We start from the raw sequence: 18,210 nt of genomic DNA, 5'->3' as shown, positions 1-18,210 counted from the left end.
ACCCGACCAGTGTACAAATCCATGTACTAGGCCTCTAGTATGCATATAAGATCTATGGCTAATCTCTGCTGGGGTCCAACCCCAGCAGGTCCAGGGGTTCCCAAAGGCATAGACGGAGTCAGCGATGAAGGAAGGACACGGAGACAGCGTACAGTTGATCAGCAGCCTAGCCAGGATCTCCAGTCAAGATCTCCAGCCAAGTTCTGGTCTGGATCTCCAGAGAGGTTCTGCTTAGGATCTCCAGCCAGGTTCTGTCCAGTTCTCCAGCCAGGTTCTAGTCAGGTTCTCTTGCCATGTTCTATAGTCAGGTTCAGTCCAGGATCTTTTGCCATGTTCTCTCGCTAGGTTCTGTCTCTAGGTTCTGTTGCCAGTTTCTGTCCAGGATCTTTTGCCATGTTCTCTCCAGCGAAGTTCTTCTGTCTCTAGGTTCTGTGTAGGTTCTGTGTCTAGGTTCTGTCTTCCAAGTTCTGTGTGTAGGTTCTGTCTTCTAAGTTCTGTATTCTAAGTTCTGTCTCTTGCTGTCTAGTTACATCTGTATTTATACCAGTTGATTCAATCCTATCAATCTCTATTACAAAGGTTAGGGCGTTTCTTATCTCCATTCCAGGGAGTAAAGATTATGTAGCTTAAGCATGATTGTTCATAGTTAAAGTGATTAATTACCCACCTGGCACTTAGTTGAGGGGTTTTATTCCCTCCCTAACTTCAGGGGAAAATCCCTACCTGGGGAAACAACCTTTCTCAGAGAGGAGACCTTGGTTAAAACACATAGTGCCAAGAAGGTGAGCAAACATATTAAGAACAGTATGCCATATATGCCAGGTCCTTTGAAACAGCAAGGATGGACCAGCTCCCGGCAAATCTCTTCCCCTTCTCCCCCCTCCCCACTTCCTTCTGAGATTCATCGGTTTGTTCTGTGTTTCAATGCCTGTGCATTGAGCATCTGCTACCTGATGGTCAGTGTGTGTCATAGCCACCAGTTGAACAGTTGAATGGTTGAACAGTTGAATGGTTGCTTAGGCTTTTATATATATAGATAAAAGGAGGAATTAGGTGTTATCCCAGTTTCTCAATCCAGACCTGGTAACACAGGGAGGGTGTACCTTCCACCTTCAGTGTGTGTGTGGTCCCCTGCCACAGGGTCCCCCTGGTAGAGGTTAGTGGAGGCCCCAGTGAGATCAAGGATCACCAACTCCAGAAACAAATGGAAACCCAGAGCAGAGCAAACTCCCCTAAATACAAAAGACCCCATCGAAGGAAGGAAGCCCACAAGCCAGAAGCACCTGACAACTGGCAGAACAATCTCGGACAACAACATACACACATACCTTTTAAAGGCTTCAAGCAGCGGTCGCCAACTGGTGGTCTGTGGACCACTGGTGGTCCGTGAGGTCTGAAAGGTTGGCAACCGCTGCTTTAAAGGCTTTATGTCTTATTTTGCAGCAGCAACCTCAGAAATGTTTGTGGAAGAATTTAGCCCATTTCTTCCCCTTGTCACCTGATCATGAGGCTGGTGTGGGCCAACTCTGGCCCTTCCTACTTCTAACTGTCGGGGCTTCTGCAACTCACCCAGAGGCACCCTGGGACACTGAGCACCACATGGCTTCCCTCCGCCCGCAAGGCCGGCTTTTAGGCCAGCTGCCCCAGATGCGCTGCGGAGGCTAACTTTTCTCTGTGGGAAGCGTTCCCCTGAGACTTGCTGGAAGACATCATTCCCCCGCATCCTCGTGGAACCTGTTCCCCTAGAAATCATGCCAACTCACCATGAAGGGGTCGTAGGAAGGTTCTGGGGGAGCCGAGGTGGCGCTCTCGTACATGGGGTTCGAGATATTCTCAGGCAGCTGCTTGCCAAGAGCTGTGACATCGAAATCCTCTTCACACTACTCGGAAAGACCAGTCCCGGGGCTGAGGCAGATGTCCCAGGGCCGGAGCATCTCCTCCCAGCAGGCAGGTAAAGCAAGCCCTGTCCCTACCTCCACCTGCGGGCCTTTTCCTTTGTAACGGTGTTTCATAGATATCTGGTGCACACACGGTAACATGCACTGATCTTAAGTGTTCAGCTCAGACTTCTTAATATGTCCATCCAGGTGGGACCACCCCCAAATCAGCAGAAAGGGCATGTCCATCCCCCCAGAAAGTGCTCTCAGGCCTCTTGCCCCCCACACCCCCAGTATGAAATCCCCCCAGCATAACTTCTGTTCTGATCTCCATCACCCTGGAGTGGTATTGTCTGCCCTTGAACTGAGTTTAAAAGGATTCTCACAGCCTGTACACTTGTGGTAGAGATGATGTTTTTAAACTTTGCCCCTAGAGCTCCTACAGAGGCAGGTGATCTGCTAGAACAGTGGTTCTCAACCTTGGCTGCACATTAGAATCACCTGGGAATCTTTTTAAAATCCTGATCTGGGCCTCCTTCGGACGATTCTAATGTGCAGCCAAGGTTGAGAACCACTGTGCTAGAAGGAGGTGAACTGCTCGGGGACACTATAGGCTTCACCTGGCACCTCTGGAGGAGGCAGTAGGGGAGGGGAGGACAGGCCAGGAGGGGTAGGAAGCTCAGAAGGGAGGGTGCTCTGCTGCTGGGCTGCTGCCGAACCCAGGGTCAGCCCAAGGTCAGCCAAGATCCGCTGACAAGTTAAAATAGGGTGAAATGTGGCTCAGTGGTTGAGTGTTGACTCATGAATCAGGAGATCACAGTTTGATTCCTGGTCAGGGCACATGCCTGAGTTGTGGGCTCAATCCTTAGTGTGGGGTGTGTGTGTGTGTGTGTGTGTGTGTGTGTGTGTGTGTGTATATATATATATATATATATATATATATACATTTTTATTTATTTCAGAGAGGGAGAGGGAGGAAGAGAGAGATAGAAACATTAATGATGAGAGAGAATCATTGATCGGCTGCCTCCTGCATGCCCCACGCTGGGGGTGGAGCCTACAACCTGGGCATGTGCCCGGACCGGGAATCGACCCGTGACCTTCTGGTTAATGGGTTGATGCTCAACCACTGAGCTATGCCGGCCGGGCTAAAAAAAAAATTTAAAAAAAAAATAGGGTGAAATGTGTTTCACTGGCTGCAGTAAGAGGCCCCACCATGCGGGTCACCAGCCCTGTCTCCCACTTCAGACTCAGCCTTGAAGCCCAAGCCAAGCCTGGCGGGTGCCTATGTCGTCCTCCAAGGGGAGCGTGCCTCCTGGGCCCTGATGAATTTGCTTCCACGCCAGAGCCCTGGCTAGAAGCTCGAAGTGTCTGTGCTATTGGCGGCCCATCACCCTCTCACCAAACCCGGTCTCAGCCAGGAAGAGGGGCTGGGCGCTCCGGCTGCTGCTGCTCTTGGGGGCGGAGACCCTAGCCTGGCGGCAGGAAGTGTGTGCCAAGCACCCACCTGCTGGGAGCTCTGGGAAGCAGCCAGTCAGCTGAAGTAGCCCAGAGCCAGGGGCTGGGCTGCAGAGGGGACCCCATCCCCGTGTTCCCATTTTTCTCCTTCTTACCTCGAAATGCTGGAAGCCAATTGTTCTCCGGTTTAGTCGGAAGTAGGAATATGCAGCCAAAGCGATGGCGCCGAGGACCAGGGTGACGGCAAAGAATATCCCTGTTCCCAAGCCAGTGTGGGCTGCAGTCTGAACACAGAAAGGGGAGGGTTGGTATGAAATCTGGTGACTTCCCAAAAGAGGTGTGTTCTTGGAGCAAGTTGGAATAGAATTAGTGATAAAATGGTTAACACGGATCTGCCCTTGCTGCTGCCAGAGTCTAAGTCCCTTATGTGAGAAACCCATTTAAATGTATAGTAGCCCAGAGAAATAGAGATAATCATTCTTGTTTCCATTTTTTAAATAACATCTTTATTTATTTTTTTGTTACTCCTCACCCGAGGAGATTCTTTCCATTGATTTTTAGAGAGAGTGGAAGGGAGGGGGAGAGAGAGAGAGAAACATCCATGTGAGAGAGACACATCGATTGTCTGCCTCCCCTATGTGCCCTGGCCAGGGCTGGGATCAAGCCTGCAACTGAGGTACGTGCCCTTGTTCAGAATAAAACCTGGGACCCTTCAGTTCGAGGGCCGATGCTCTATTCTCTGAGCTAAGCCAGCTAGGGCCTTGTTTCCATTTTTACTAGGGGGAACTGAGGCACAGAGAGGTTAAGCACTTGCCCCTAATATCAGACAGTCAATGAGTGGTAGTGTTATCTTTGTAATTAGCTAGTTTATTAATAAAAGCAAGCAAGCAAAGGGGAGTCAGACATGGTAAGCATGATCACCTGGGACGCGTCCCCAGGAAGCTGTAGCTTCACACAGCATTGCTCCCCCAAGGGGACTAACCCTCTCCTTCCCCCATCCGGTACTGGATTGTTGCAGGGAGAAAGGGGAGATAGGCACATGCGCAGAAGTTGGGGGTGGGGCAGGGAGGTGCGTGCCTGTCAGTCTAGCCTGGGGAACAATGGATGGGCGAGGGGGTGGACCCCATCGGAAGTGCACAACATCACGGAAAGCTAATTGGTTAGTTGTATAAACTCCTGGTTAAAATCCCCAAAGAGTTCCCGCCTCTTGTTCTCTCTGGCTCTGTGACCCGAATTTGCCTATTCTCTCTCCATAGCTGCATGGCCGTAGCAGCCAGATGGCCCATGGCCATGCCGATGCCACAGCAGGATGTTGGACTGTACCTTATGTATGTATGCATGTATGTATGTATGTATGTATGTATGTATGTACTTTAATATGGAGCAGAAACTATGGGCAGTGGTCTTGATCCTGGCCCTGCTGAAGACAAGATTGAACTTCTTTCCATAGCGAGATGGACAGAGATGGGACCTTGGAGGGGAACCCCCTTAAGTTGACATTATCAATAAAGCTTTCCATGCAGCCCTATCCTCCCCTAGGGGCCTCAGGAATTCTTTTCGTCGAGGCCCCAAGAACTCTACTTCCACTGATAACAATAGAGCTGGGATTTGGAGCTCATGCCCTTAACTGCTGTGCTATGGAACTTCCTAGCATCCAGCTGTGCTCACCCTTCCTCACACTTTTGAACAAAGTTAGGATACGAACACCAGCCACCAGACTGTTCCATAATATGTACTATGTGACAGGGGCTAGCCTCATTATTTTACATCAACTCATAGTCCTCCCAGGAGCCCAGGGAGGAAGGCGTTATAACCCCATTTTGCAGGTAAGAAAAATGGGGTTCAGAGGTGTTCTGGAACATGTCCAAGGTCACACAACTAAGAAGTGGAAGGGCTTAGGATTTCTCACTCTCCTCCCAGTCGTTTCTCCATTGGCCCATCCTGTCCCTTTCATTCAACAGATATTAATGGTGACAGGTGTGTTTCTAATGCACCGGAGTGGGGGTGGGATAACCGAGGGCCAGGCATCCCTAAGGCCAGCTGCCATGATTGGGGGAGACTCCTCCAGTCTCCAGGGGAGGGGGATGTGTGGGCTTCCAGCAACACTTTGCCTCTTGGAGAGTGGACATTGGGCTCCTCCTGGCCCCTCTCTAGGAACCCTGGGTACTCACCACTGGGGCAGGAGGTGCTTTTAAAGGCCTGGAAATGACATGAATGATCCCATTGGAGGCAAAGATGTCCCACTGTAGAATGGCTCTTCCATCGACAAACCTGGTCTCCTAGGGAAATGAGAAGAGGGTTGATGGAGATCGGTGGTCACCTGACTGGTTCTCCTCACATGGTGGCCCTTCTAAGGAAGGAAGTTGTTCATTTTGCCTGAGATCTGGAAGCCTAGGTTTCAGGTGTATCTTCATCAATAGGCAGCACAGGACTCCGCTCACCACCTGGCCAGCCCAGAACAATTACTTGCCTTTGTGCAAACAACTTGATCCAAGAGCTGCAGAGAACCCGAGAAATCATCTGTCCAGCCCCCTTGTCTGATAGGTGAGGGTGCAGGAGGAAAATGGTATGCCCAAGATCACCCAGCTAGTCAGTGGCAAACCTCATGCCTCTGGTCTCCAGAGCCATTGCTCTGAGCATCACACCACACTGTGGAGAAGAAATGTTTAAGTGATCTTATCCCTTGCTGATCAAAGTGTGATCCATTGGCTTGTGGTGTGGGCAATCACCCTAGAGTTCACTGGAAATGCAGAAGCTGAGGCCCACACTCCACCTGTTGGATTCCACCCTGCATTTTAATAAACCCGCAAGTAGTTTACATGCCCATTAAAATGTGAGAAGCACTGGTCTGAACTACTGATCTTCAATAATAGAAATATTTTATTAGGTGACAATTAAAAATCATACTTATTTCACATTTGCTACATGTCAGGCACTATTCTCACACATCACAAGCCTTGAATCACTGAATCCCCACAAAAACCTATGATTTGACATCATGGGTATCCTGGTCATTATTACCACCAGCACCAGCACCAGCACTTTTAATATCAGGACCACCACTACCACCATCACCATCACCTCTACCACCACTACCATCATCACTATCATCAACATAACCATCTACATCACCATTAATATCATCACCACCACCATCACATTACCACCACCATCATCACCACCATCACCATCATCAACATAGCTATCACCATTACCATTAATATCATCACCACCACCATCATCATCAACAGCAATACCATCACCTCAGAACTATCACAATGATCACCATTGACAAAATAATATCACCATCACCAGCACATCCAATCACCCCTATTTTTCTTTCTTTTTTTAAATGTCTCCAGATGTTTTTCTTTTTAAAAAAAATATATTTTATTGAGTTTTTACAGAGAGGAAGGGAGAGGGATAGAGAGTTAGAAACATTGATGAGAGAGAAACATCGATCAGCTGCATACTGCACACCCCCTACTGGGGATGTACCCGCAACCAAGGTACATGCCCTTGACCAGAATCGAACCTGGGACCCTCCAGTCCGCAGGCTGATGCTCTATCCACTAAGCCAAACTGGTTAGGGCACCCCCATTTTTCATATGAGGAGATTAGGACACAGAGAAGTTGGATGACTTGTCTAAGTTCCTACAGCTAGCAAGTGGCAGAAGTAGTTTTCATAGTAGACTCTCATTTGACTTTAATGCCTGGGATAGGCTGACAATTGGACAGAAACAAAGGTGTTGCATCAGACAGCATTTAAAGTGGTTTCATTTATAGTTCCTCATTACCTGCTTCTGTGGCCAGTGGTCACCAATGGCTTGTTTCCCAGGGGGTAGGGGTGGCCGACCAGTCAGTGTGGTGTGCTATGGTGTGCAACTAATACCATCCCCTCACTGCAGATTTAGGGTATACTTTCACATTAGGATAGTTGCCATCTATTAAGCACATTATGTATGCTAGGAGCTTTGCATGTATTATCTCCAGTTCTTCTAATAAGCCCAGAAGACGTTTCATACCGGTTGGTGCTGGTCCTGGCTGGAGGTGATGAGCAGCTGGCTTCCCAGCCTTGTCCGCAGGATGGTACCGTTGACAAGGTCATTGTAAAACAGCATGCTGACATTGGCGAAGTGGTGCTCGATGTCCCGCCCAGACAGAGTCTGAGAGAAAGAAGAAATGCAAAAATGGTCTTTAAAGGCCAAGCAATATTTTTCCTTTTTAATGACAATGACACAGAAAAAAATATCACTTCTCATGGCCTTGGGTTTTCTGCCTCACGTGGTGATCAGGAAAAGTCGTTTTTCACAGGCTGGGCTCTGCCAGAGGTTGCCCTCTAGCAAGGATGTGGCATTGAGAGCCATCTTTATGATCTACTAAGTGGAGCTTCCCAATGGCATCCTGGGAATAGTGGGTCTTGAGTGGGTAACAAGTGGGTACAGGAGTTACCCCACTCAGCCCTGGGGGTGGGAAGGGCCTGGGGCTGTCAGAGCCTGCAGGACAGCCGACTGTGGGAGGGCTGAATGAACACTGCCAGTCCCTCTGTGTGTCATGGGGTGATGAGGTTTGGTGTGGTGGATTGGTTGCACAAGTGGTCCTGGTTCTTCACCCCTCCCTGTATCCTTGCACTTTGTCATGCATATAAATGTGAGGGCCTCCCACTCCGACTTTGGGCTCAGCTGTGTGATTTAATTGTGGCATGTTAGATAAGTGATCAGACGGGGGCTTGAAAAGTGCTAACAGGACCAGGCTTGCTCTCACCACATCCGGCTGTCCCCAGGAAAGCATGCCCGGCTAGCCAGCTGGAGGGTGAGAGCCCTGAGCAGCTGAGCCGCAGATAGCAAGCCTAGATCATCCACCAGCCAGCCCATCTCAGACACATGAGCAGGCCTGGCCAAGACCAGTTCTGCCAGCTGATCTGCAGATGTGAGAGCTGAATAAACGTGTAGCTACTGAGTTTTGGGGTCATCTGTGCCTAGCTGTATCGTGTGGATGAAGAACTGAAAGTGTCTAGAAGAATTAGTCTCCAGCACAGACACCAGGGACCCGACTCACCTCGTTTTCCCCCAGCCCGCTGTTCTGTGGCACGAAGAGGGTGCCACGGATCGCCAGGTCAGTCAGGTGGTGCAGGAATGCCCGGCCTCTGGCCGAGCTGTTGGAGTAGGCCAGCACTTCCTGGGGAGGGGAAGGGAGTGATCAGAAGGAGAGGATCACATCGCCATCTGGGAATATTCCCGATGTGAGCCCAACTCAGGCTGCCGCTTGGTCTGCCTGCACCTTGGCGGAGTTTCAGAAGCACTTGACTCTTCTTCAGTGAATGCTCTGGTCCTAAATCACAGCCACACCACAGACCATTCTCAACGGGGCGGACTGCACAGTCCTTGGAAACGTTAAGTCAAATCTTGAGTCTTCTGTTGTCAAAACCCTGCAACGGTCCCCACTTCACTCAGAGGAAACGTCAAAGTCCTTACAATGCCCCATGAAGGCCAAACCTGGACACTGGCTCCTCGGACCCCATACCCAGCCTCCTCTTGCTCACTCTGCTCCAGCCACACTGGCTTTCCTGCTGCTCCGACCTGTTGGCATACTCCTGCTTTTATCCTGTGCCTGGCTGTTCCTTCTTCATGGAACAGTCTCCCCCAAATCTGCATGTCTCAAATGTCACCTTCTCTCTAAGGCCTTCTCTCATCTCTCTCTATGCAAAATGGAAACCCTGTGGTTCCCCTCTCCACCCCACCTCCCTGCTCTACTCTCCCCCCCCATATCACCTTCTAGCATTCAATAGGATTTACTTGTTTACTCTGTTTATTATGTTTGTGTATTTTCTTCACTAATATAACTCAAGCACATAGTAAGTGCTCAATAAATACTCACTGAACAAATTATGAGCAATCACACTACCCAGTTCAACTTAGCCTCTGTGCAGACGGGACTACTACTACCCAGAGAAATTAGTTTGCTGTAGGGTACATAGCCAGTGGGTTTTATTTTGACACTGTCTTTTCTCTGAAATGCTGTCATGAGACAAGCTCCCAGATAGCAGAAATGTTGGATTGGGTGATTATCTTTAGAGTACTTACGGTAACCCTGATTTTTAGACCAGTTAGATAGGTACCGTTGGTCTGTGGACAAAGATTCACCATTTAGGGGTCCTTGGCTTAACTTCTGCCCTTATTCTGCAAGCCCCATATTTATGCCTAGTCTACTCTCCTTGGCTGTGTCCATGAACTTGCTCAGCCTCAGTTTCTTTGTCTACAAAGTGGGGATAATAGCAGAAGTGAGCTCATAAAGTTGTGTGAAGATTTATTGAGCACCTGCTCCACGCAAGCCATAAGGCAGAGGAAACCTTCCCCTTACGGAGCTTACACTCTGCACAATTGGTGAACGGGCTCAGTGCAGAGTAAATTCTCAGGAAATATTAGCTTTCCTGGGATTGTTGTTGTTATTATTAATTAGCTCAGATCTTTGATCAGTCAACCTCAAACCCTTCTCCAGTGGGGGCTTTCTCGTCATTGGACATAACTTGTAGGCCATTGAAATGACTTTAAGTGCAGTGCGAAAGACAAGTGGCACCATGTGGATAGTCTGGCTCACTGTGTGATCACCAGGCAGGCCTAGCTCACTATGCCCCACCCTTTCCCTGAAGATCAGACTCTCAAGACGGCTCTAGATGCACACAGAGATAGTAATACCAGCTCACACCAAGACAGCACTTCCCATGTGATGGCCTCAGGTCTAAGTGCTTTACAAACATGAACTCATTTAATTATCACAATGACCTTATGAAGTTGGTGCTATCATTATCTTCATTTTACAGATGAGAAAACTGAGGCCCAGAGAAGAAAGTAACTTGAAGGTGACGCTACAAGTGGCAAACCCAAGCTTCAAATTCAGGCAATGTGGTCCAGTGCCCATGCTCCTAACCTTTGCCTTCTGCTTTGAGGCAACCCCTCCTTCCCTGAGTGAAAACGAGCAGGCACTGTACTTACCGTCAGGAAGTTTGTGAGTGAAGGGAAGGACATCAGGACCTGCAGTAGATTTCCACTGCACGAGAAGCCATCTCCCACGAAGCCCACCTTGCAGGTGCAGTTCACATCTGGAAGGCAGGAGCACATGGCAGGGACCTCAGCTGCCAACCTCACCCTTGAAAATTGGTTGGCCAGGCTGAGGATGGCTCACCAGCTATGTGGCCTGAAATCGGAAGTGCAGCTGGGAGAATTACCTTTCATTCGGTAGCAGAAGACATCCCACATTTCACTCTTGTTGTTTCTCAGTCCATAGTCCACTATCCCAACAACACCAGAGCCACAGTTCTGGGAGGCGTAAGCTGTGGGGTAGGCAACCCGCCCACTCTCAAGCCAGCCTGCCGAACAGATGTGGTACTTGGCCTGTAGGGACACAGATGTGGCTATGGGTCAGCTGCAACTTCATATTTGTTGTGGAGTCCTTTGGTTAATGCCTGATCCCCCCCATCAGACTGTAAACTCTAGGGAGTCAGGGTTTATGGCTCATTTTGCCACTTGTACCCCTCTGCCTGTAATGCAGTAGATGCTCATTAAGTTTCTGTTGATGGACCCATTGTATAGATAAAAGTGGTGCCCTCTCTTATAGGCTTCTGAGTCCTTCAGACTCATTTTCCTTTTCTCTGCTCTTGAGAAAGGATTTTCTCTTAGCCATTTACTCCTGGTGAAAATTCTTCTGCTTACGGATTGGCAGAACTCTAACTGATCATCACCACTATCATTACTATCATCATCATCATCCTTACCATGTTCAACATCACCATTACCACCTTCATCATCACCATCATTAACACCATCATCATCATCACCATCACCATCTTCATCATCTTAACACAATGGGAGCTTATTCTGGGCCAGGTTCTGTTGCAAGGGCTTTTCATGCATCAACACCTTTAACCCTCACATCAACCGTTTGAGGTGAGAACTTTAAAAAATTCCCATATTTCCCAGCCAGTGTGGCTCAGTGCTTGAGCATTGGCCTATGAACCAGGAGGTCATGGCTTGATTTCTGGTCAGGGCACATGCCTGGGTTATGGACACAGTCCCCCATGTGGGGCAAGCAGCTGATCAGAAGGCAGCTGATCAATGATTCTCTCTCATCATTGATATTTCTATCTATCTCCCTCTATCTTCTTCTCTGAGATCAATAAAAAATATATTTTTTAAAAAGTTCCCTATCACATAACTGAGAAAATGGAGGCAAAAAGGAATTAAGTGACTTGCTCCAAGTCCTACAGCCAGCAAATAGCAGAGCTGAGCTGCACACCCAGGCAGCCTCCTCCAGAGCTCTTAATTCTAAAAGCTGAGTTCCTACTGTATGCCAGTCACTGTGCCATTTCACCTTGAATCCTTATACAAACATGCCAAGTAGGACAGAGGTTTCAATGGCTTGATCCAAGGCCACACAACCAGCAAGCAGGAGAGCAGAAATTCAGACCCTCCAAGATGCTGGGTCCTGGCATTAAAGGCTTTGTCAGGTCTGAGGAAAGGTAGAGAGACTGGGTAGTGATGGAGGTTGGAGGAAGAGTTCTAATATTATACCGTGTAGGCCGTCACCGCCTTTGCTCCCACTGAGCAATCACTAGGTAATTCTGAGGTGCTGGCCTTTCCAAATATACAGGCTTCTGGTTTTTAAGGCCAGGGCTCCACTTCCCACCTGGCTGTGGCAGAGAGCTAAGCCATCCTCATTTACCCGCTTCTCGGCCCCTTCAGACACAGGGAAATCCAGCTCATCTAGAGAAATTGGACTGCTTTGTGGATTCAGGGAGATGCCAGGCTTGTGGTCATTGATGTCTTCCTGGGCTCCAGCTGTGAGGTACACACTCCCAGGCTGTGCCGTTGCTGGGCAGTTGAATGTCATGGTCAAGAACAGACTTTTGGCCCTAACCGGTTTGACTCAGTGGATAGAGTGTCGGCCTGTGGACTGAGGGGTTCCAGGTTCGGTTCCGGTCAAGGGCATGTGCCTTGGTTGCAGGCACAACCCCAGTGGGGGTTGTGCAGGAGGCAGCTGATGGATGTTTCTCTTTCATCGATGTTTCCAACTCTCTATCCCTCTCCCTTCCTCTCTGTAAAAAATCAATAAAATATATTAAAAAAAAAAGAACAGACTTTTAGAGTCAAGTCTACATTTGACCACTGGATCTTCCACTTCCTGGCTAGGTGACACTGGACACCTTACTTAACCTTTCAGGAACTCACTTGCCCAATCTGTGCCTCCAGGCATGTTGTAAGGATGGACAGTAATGTCAATGAACCACCCCTCACAGTGCCTGACACATAGTAGACCCCCAGTGGCTGTGACACATTGTTATTGTAGCTCCAGGAGCTTCCTGCACTCCCCTCCAAGAAGGCAACAGCCAGTGTCCCCATGGCAAGAAGAGCCTGTAGCTCCTCCCCAGCAGACCCTGCTGGCATGGTACCCACCCACTGGGGACCCACCTTCTGAGCATAGGAGAGCTGGTTGTAGGTCGCCATGGTGGCAGCTTCATTGGCACAGGCCTCTTTGGCTTTGTCAAAGGTCAGCTTATACTGGCCCAGAGGGGAGCGGAGATGGAACACCCCAACGGTGGTATCTAGATAGGGAAGGAGAGGAACCGCCCAGGTCAGTATTTCCGGCAAAGAACTTTGAAGAACGTTCAAAGCAGAAGGCCAGCTCCCGAGTCTCTGTATGTGGAACCACCCATTTGTCCCTTTGTGTCTGGCTTATTTCATGTAGCATGTTTTTCAAGGTGTGATCATGTTGTAGCACGAGTCAGAGTTCCATTCCTTTTCAAAGCTGAATACTCTCCCAGTGTAGGGATAGACTGCATTTTGTTTACCCATTCATTTGGGGATGGGCATTTGGGTTTTTTCCACCTTTTGGCTATTGTGAATAATGCTACTGTGAACATGGGTGGACAGATATCTGTCTGAGTCTCTGGCTTCAGTTTTTCTCTATTCTTCTCTCTCATTTCAATTGGATCATGAGCATGAGATAAATTACTGTCGTCTATCTTATTAGTTTTTTTTTCCTGGTCTTATGAATTAAAAATTTTTTTCAAAAATTTTTAGAAATTTTTGAATTTCTCACTTAGAATGTTCTTCTAAGTAGACAATGTCATTATCCTATATGTTTTCCCTGCTTATATGCACCCTCTAGATCAGCCGTGGGCAAACTATGGTCCACAGACCGGATCCAGCCCATTTGAAATGAATAAAACTAAAAAAATAAAAGACCGTACCCTTTTATGTAATGATGTTTACTTTGAATTTATATTAGTTCACACAAACACTCTATCCATGCTTTTGTTCCGGCCCTCCGGTCCAGTTTAAGAACCCATTGTGGCCCTCGAGTCAAAAAGTTTGCCCACCCCTGCTCTAGATCATCCCCAAATGATGTCGTAGGATGGACAGTAATGTTAACAAACCACCTCTCACAGTGCCTGACGCATAGTAGACCCCCACTGGTGTCTTAGGGCTTAATTTATGTTATGGACTGAATGTTTGTGTCCTCCTCAAATTCCTATGTTGAAATCTTAACCTCAATGTGATGCTATTAGAAGGCGGGGCCTTTGGGAGGTAAGTAGGTCACGGGCGTGGAGCCCGCATGAATGGGCAGAGCCTTTAAGAAAAGGACCCCAGAGAGCTCCATTGTCCTTTCTGCCCTGTGAGGACACAACGAGCAGTTGGCCGTCTGCAGCCCGGAAGAGGGTCCTTACGAGAACCCACTGTGCTGGCTGGCACCCTGACCTTGGACTTCCTCCTCTAGAACTGGGAGGAATCAATTTCTGTTGTTAATGAGCCACCCAGTTCGGTACTTTGTTGTAGCAGCTCGAATGGACTAAGACAGCACATAACAGGCCTTACGTCGGTAGTTATTATTGAGATGCTAAGAACTGCCTCGCTAAAGCAAACCCAACCCCGTCAGAGGCGTCCGTTGGTCATAGGTGCAGTGGCCTGAATCACTTTCTGAGACCGAGCCCTCCTTGCCCTGGCTCAGAACTCGTTTGTGGGCTCTTCATGGCTTTCCTCCATCAGGTTTCAAGATGCCCTGTCAGCTGCGCCTCTGTACTTCGTTTTATGGTACCTGTGGGGTTATTATAAGCCATCCACATCGTCCTTGGAAGTAGGTGAGCCTATGCCACTCAATGTGCTACTATCCAAACGACTGCGAGGAAATTGATTCTGCTCCTGGCAGCCACTTCCTCTTTGTTATTTAAACCCTTAATTATGCTCTTTTCCAATAAGGGTTGCAGGGATTGCTAAGCAACTCGAGGAAAGCAAGTATCAGGAAAATTCATGGTAGAGGACCTTTGAGCTCCCAGCTCATTCTCAAGGCTCAGGGTACAATTCTGAGTTTACTTGCCCCTCCACTCAGGGGTCCCCAGCCCCCATTTTTTTTATATTTTAAAAGGTTCATTAACTTGCCAATTTTTAAAAATCCTTCCCAGAGGATATTTTCTCTATTGATTTCTAGAGAGAGTGGAAGGGAAGGAGGGAGGGAGGGCGAGAGAGGGATATCACCAGGAGAGAAACGCATCAACTGGCTGCCTCCTGCGCACATCTGGGGATGGAACCTGCAACCGGGGTATGCGCCCTTGATTGGGAATTGAACCCGTGACCCTTTGGTCTACGGGCTGACACTCAAACCACTGAGGCAAACCGGCCAGGGCAAGTTGTAAAATTTAATGCAGTTAAAATTTTTACTTTTTTTTTTAAAGGTTTTTTTAAAAAAATATATTTTATTGATTTTTTACAGAGAGGAGGGGAGAGGGATAGAGAGTTAGAAACATCAATTAGAAACATCGATCAGCTGCCTCTTGCACGCCCCCTATTGGGGATGTGCCAGCAACCAAGGTACATGCCCTTGACCAGAATCGAACCTGGGACCCTTGAGTCCGCAGGCTGATGCTCTATCCACTGAGCCAAACTGGTTAGGGCAAAATTTTTACTTTTTAAAAGTTAAATTGTTTTTCTTTTCCTCTTGCACAGACCCTCTTCCCACCCTTCATCCCCTCCCACTGCCTAAAGACCAGGTGCTTTGGGCCCGCAGCCCCTCGCCACACTGACCCTGGAAGTGGAGGTCGGCACAGTGGGCATCGGCATGGCACTGCCCGTTGTCCTGCAGGCAGCGGTCGATGGGCAGCTGCTCCGGCTCACAGTTCACCCCGTCTCCTACGTAATGACTTTTACACTCACACTTGTGCCTGCCCTGTGGGGAGAACGGAAAGGTGAAAAAGCCCCCTGGCTGGGACCCAGGACCCCGAGTGCTCGGCGGCCCACCATCCAGCATAGGAAATGTTCAGAAGGATCGAGAACATATGCCTCTCCTGTCCAGTGGGAAAGAAGTAACTGCCACGTCGTCTTTGTCCAGGATCATGATGAAATGCCGTCCTTTACATCTCAGCTCAGGGGAGCCTCCCTGACCCCTCAATAAGGCAACTCCCCATGCCTCTGCCGCACTGGCCGGGTCACATTCTTCCTGACCCTCGAGGCGCCCTGAGAGTGTCTTGTGCATGAGTTCTGCACTGAGCATCGCCCCTCCCTCTGCTCGAATGCAAGTGCTTTATTGCAACATCCCTGGCACCTGCAACAGCACACAGTAGGTGCTTGATGACCATTTGTTGAATCAGTGAATGATCTCATTTGATCCCACAACAATCCTATGGGATCTGCATTATTATGAGGCCCACCTTGCAAATGAGGAAACAAAGGCTCAGCGAGGTTACGTAGCCAGCCCCAGGCCGGACGGCGTGTAAGTCCGGGAGCTGAGACTCAAAGGCTGTCTGACTCTGAGTTCACGTTATAACCACTGTGGACATTATCCCCCACCATCTTCTCTTCCCACCAGATAAATAGGGCTCCAGGTGCTGGTTCCATTCTAAAAAGACTTGAGGGCCTACCCGGTTTGGCTCAGTGGATAGAGCATCGGCCTTTGGACCAAAGGGTCCCAGGTTTGATTCCGGTCAAGGGCACATGCCTGGATCGATCCCTGATAGGGGGTGTGTAGGAGGCAGCCAATCAGTGATTCTCTTTCATTATTGATATTTCTATCTCTCTCTCCCTCTCCCTTCCTCTCTGAAATCAATAAAAATATATTTAAAAAAAGAGAAAAAAAAACACAGAAGGTGGCCTGTTGTGCCTTTTTAAAAAAAATAAAATAAAAATAAAAATATAAATAAATTAATTAAAAGGCTCGAGGGAGTGCCCAAACCTACACTTTCCTGCCACCTCTTACCACCTCTTTCTGTTTTAATAAATGTTTGAGTTTGGATAATTTTAGATGTACAGGAAAGTTGCAAAGATAGCAGAGAGAGTTCGTCCGATCTGCCCTCCACCAGCCTCCCCTAATGTTAACATCTTATGTCACCATAGTACACGGGTCAAAGCTAAGAAATCAGTGCTGGTCCATTACTATTAACCAAACAATAGACTGTGGAGTTCACCAGTTTTTCCACGAAGGTCCTTTTCTGGCTTAGGAAGCCTCCTTGCCCTTGGCTCGCCGACTTCAGGAGAAGTAGACCCAGGTGGGAAGAAAGCATAGGAAGAGGCCGAACAGGAAGCAGAGGGGAGAAGAGGCCGAGTGAGGCCCCAGAAGCTGATCTCGGGGAGACAGACTCACCGGGCCGGTCATCCTGCAGGTGGCATGCTCATGACACCCCCCGTTGAGGCCATCCGCACAGGGGTCTACCTCCAAGCAGCTGCGACCATCCCCCTGGTAACCCTTCGGGCAGCTGCAGGAGACCTTGGTGCCCTTCTGGGAGCACTTGGCGACCTTCGCACAGCCCCCGTTGTTCTGTTTGCAGAAATCCACCACTGCAAGAGCAGGGAGAGAGGGCTCATGAGCCACTGTCTGTGCAACGGGCTTCAGATTGGGCTGTGGGTCACCTCAGGGCCAGTGGCCCCAACATGTTAGCGCCCTCTCTCCCGGGGCCCTGTGGCCTCTGTGTTAGCCTTTGCAAACCCTACTATCCTGCGGCTAGTCCTCTCATAGATCAGGCCTGACAACATCAGCCCACCTCTGCCCCTTGTCACATACTGCTAGCCTCCACTTGGGTAGCACTTTTCTGTGTGAGTTTGGGTGTTTAATGTTAGGACAGTTATGCGTGTATTTGTGTGTGTAGAGTTAGCCCACGACAGAGGACGTGTGAGATAGACCCCATTCTACAGATGAGCAAACTGAAACTCAGAGACCTTCACTGATCTGGTGAAGGCAAAAGAGCTAGAACGTGGCGGGGCTGGGATGTAAACCCAGGTTGGTTTGACTCCGAAGCCTGTGCTGTCCCCACTGTTGTGCTGCCTCTTAGCACCTTTGTTTTCACAATCCCCTCCAACACAGTCATAGATGTACTCTAGCCTCAGGAGTAGCTGGAAAGCCATCTGATTTCTCTCACCTGCTTTTTGGCCTAGAGTTGTTGCAGCCACTTGAGACCCCGAGAGAATGGACATTAGGACAAAAGGCCTCCCCCTAAGGATGGTGGGGTAGAAAGACAGACCTGGGACTCTGCTGCCATTGTTGAGTGCTGAGCCATTCTGGACTGCCTTGGGGCAGATTACAAAACAGCAGGCACAGTGAGATCTCATTTTTGTAAGGAAAGTCTATAGCTCTGTGAATAATTATTCATGAAAAAAGAAAGTATTTGTGGCCACGATTGTTTGCTTCCCCTAGTACCTATTGTCTCCTTTATCTATAGATTTTTAGCTGGGCTCATGGTTGCCCAATGAAAGACTGCATTTCCCAGGATTCCTTCCTGCTACATGTGATAGATATGAGGGTCCAACCAATGGGATAGGAGCAGACAGGATTTTAGCAACTACTAGGTGTGCCCTTAAATCTCCTTCCTCTCCCTCTCCCTCCTGCTGCCTGGGAT

General features: G+C 48.8%; 1 protein-coding gene across 1 annotated transcript in view; it reads right to left on the bottom strand.

Annotated features, from left to right (window-relative positions):
- STAB2 (stabilin 2) overlaps window positions 1-18,210 on the bottom strand; it is a 125,977-nt gene that overhangs the window by 3,572 nt on the left and 104,195 nt on the right. Inside the window, exons 59-68 of the mRNA XM_036301187.1 lie at window positions 16,962-17,155; window positions 15,410-15,551; window positions 12,800-12,933; window positions 10,561-10,726; window positions 10,328-10,434; window positions 8,394-8,513; window positions 7,361-7,501; window positions 5,507-5,614; window positions 3,491-3,619; window positions 1,764-1,880 (exon numbers count right to left, since the gene is read on the bottom strand). Of these exons, the coding sequence (XP_036157080.1) occupies window positions 1,764-1,880; window positions 3,491-3,619; window positions 5,507-5,614; window positions 7,361-7,501; window positions 8,394-8,513; window positions 10,328-10,434; window positions 10,561-10,726; window positions 12,800-12,933; window positions 15,410-15,551; window positions 16,962-17,155 (1,358 nt within the window). The remainder of the gene's footprint in view (window positions 1-1,763; window positions 1,881-3,490; window positions 3,620-5,506; window positions 5,615-7,360; window positions 7,502-8,393; window positions 8,514-10,327; window positions 10,435-10,560; window positions 10,727-12,799; window positions 12,934-15,409; window positions 15,552-16,961; window positions 17,156-18,210) is intronic.

Source organism: Myotis myotis, unplaced genomic scaffold (assembly GCF_014108235.1).
Source record: "Myotis myotis isolate mMyoMyo1 unplaced genomic scaffold, mMyoMyo1.p scaffold_m19_p_3, whole genome shotgun sequence".
NCBI lineage: Eukaryota > Metazoa > Chordata > Mammalia > Chiroptera > Vespertilionidae > Myotis > Myotis myotis.
The sequence above is the reverse complement of the archived record's forward strand: the minus strand, read 5'-3'. Positions and strand labels throughout refer to the sequence as shown.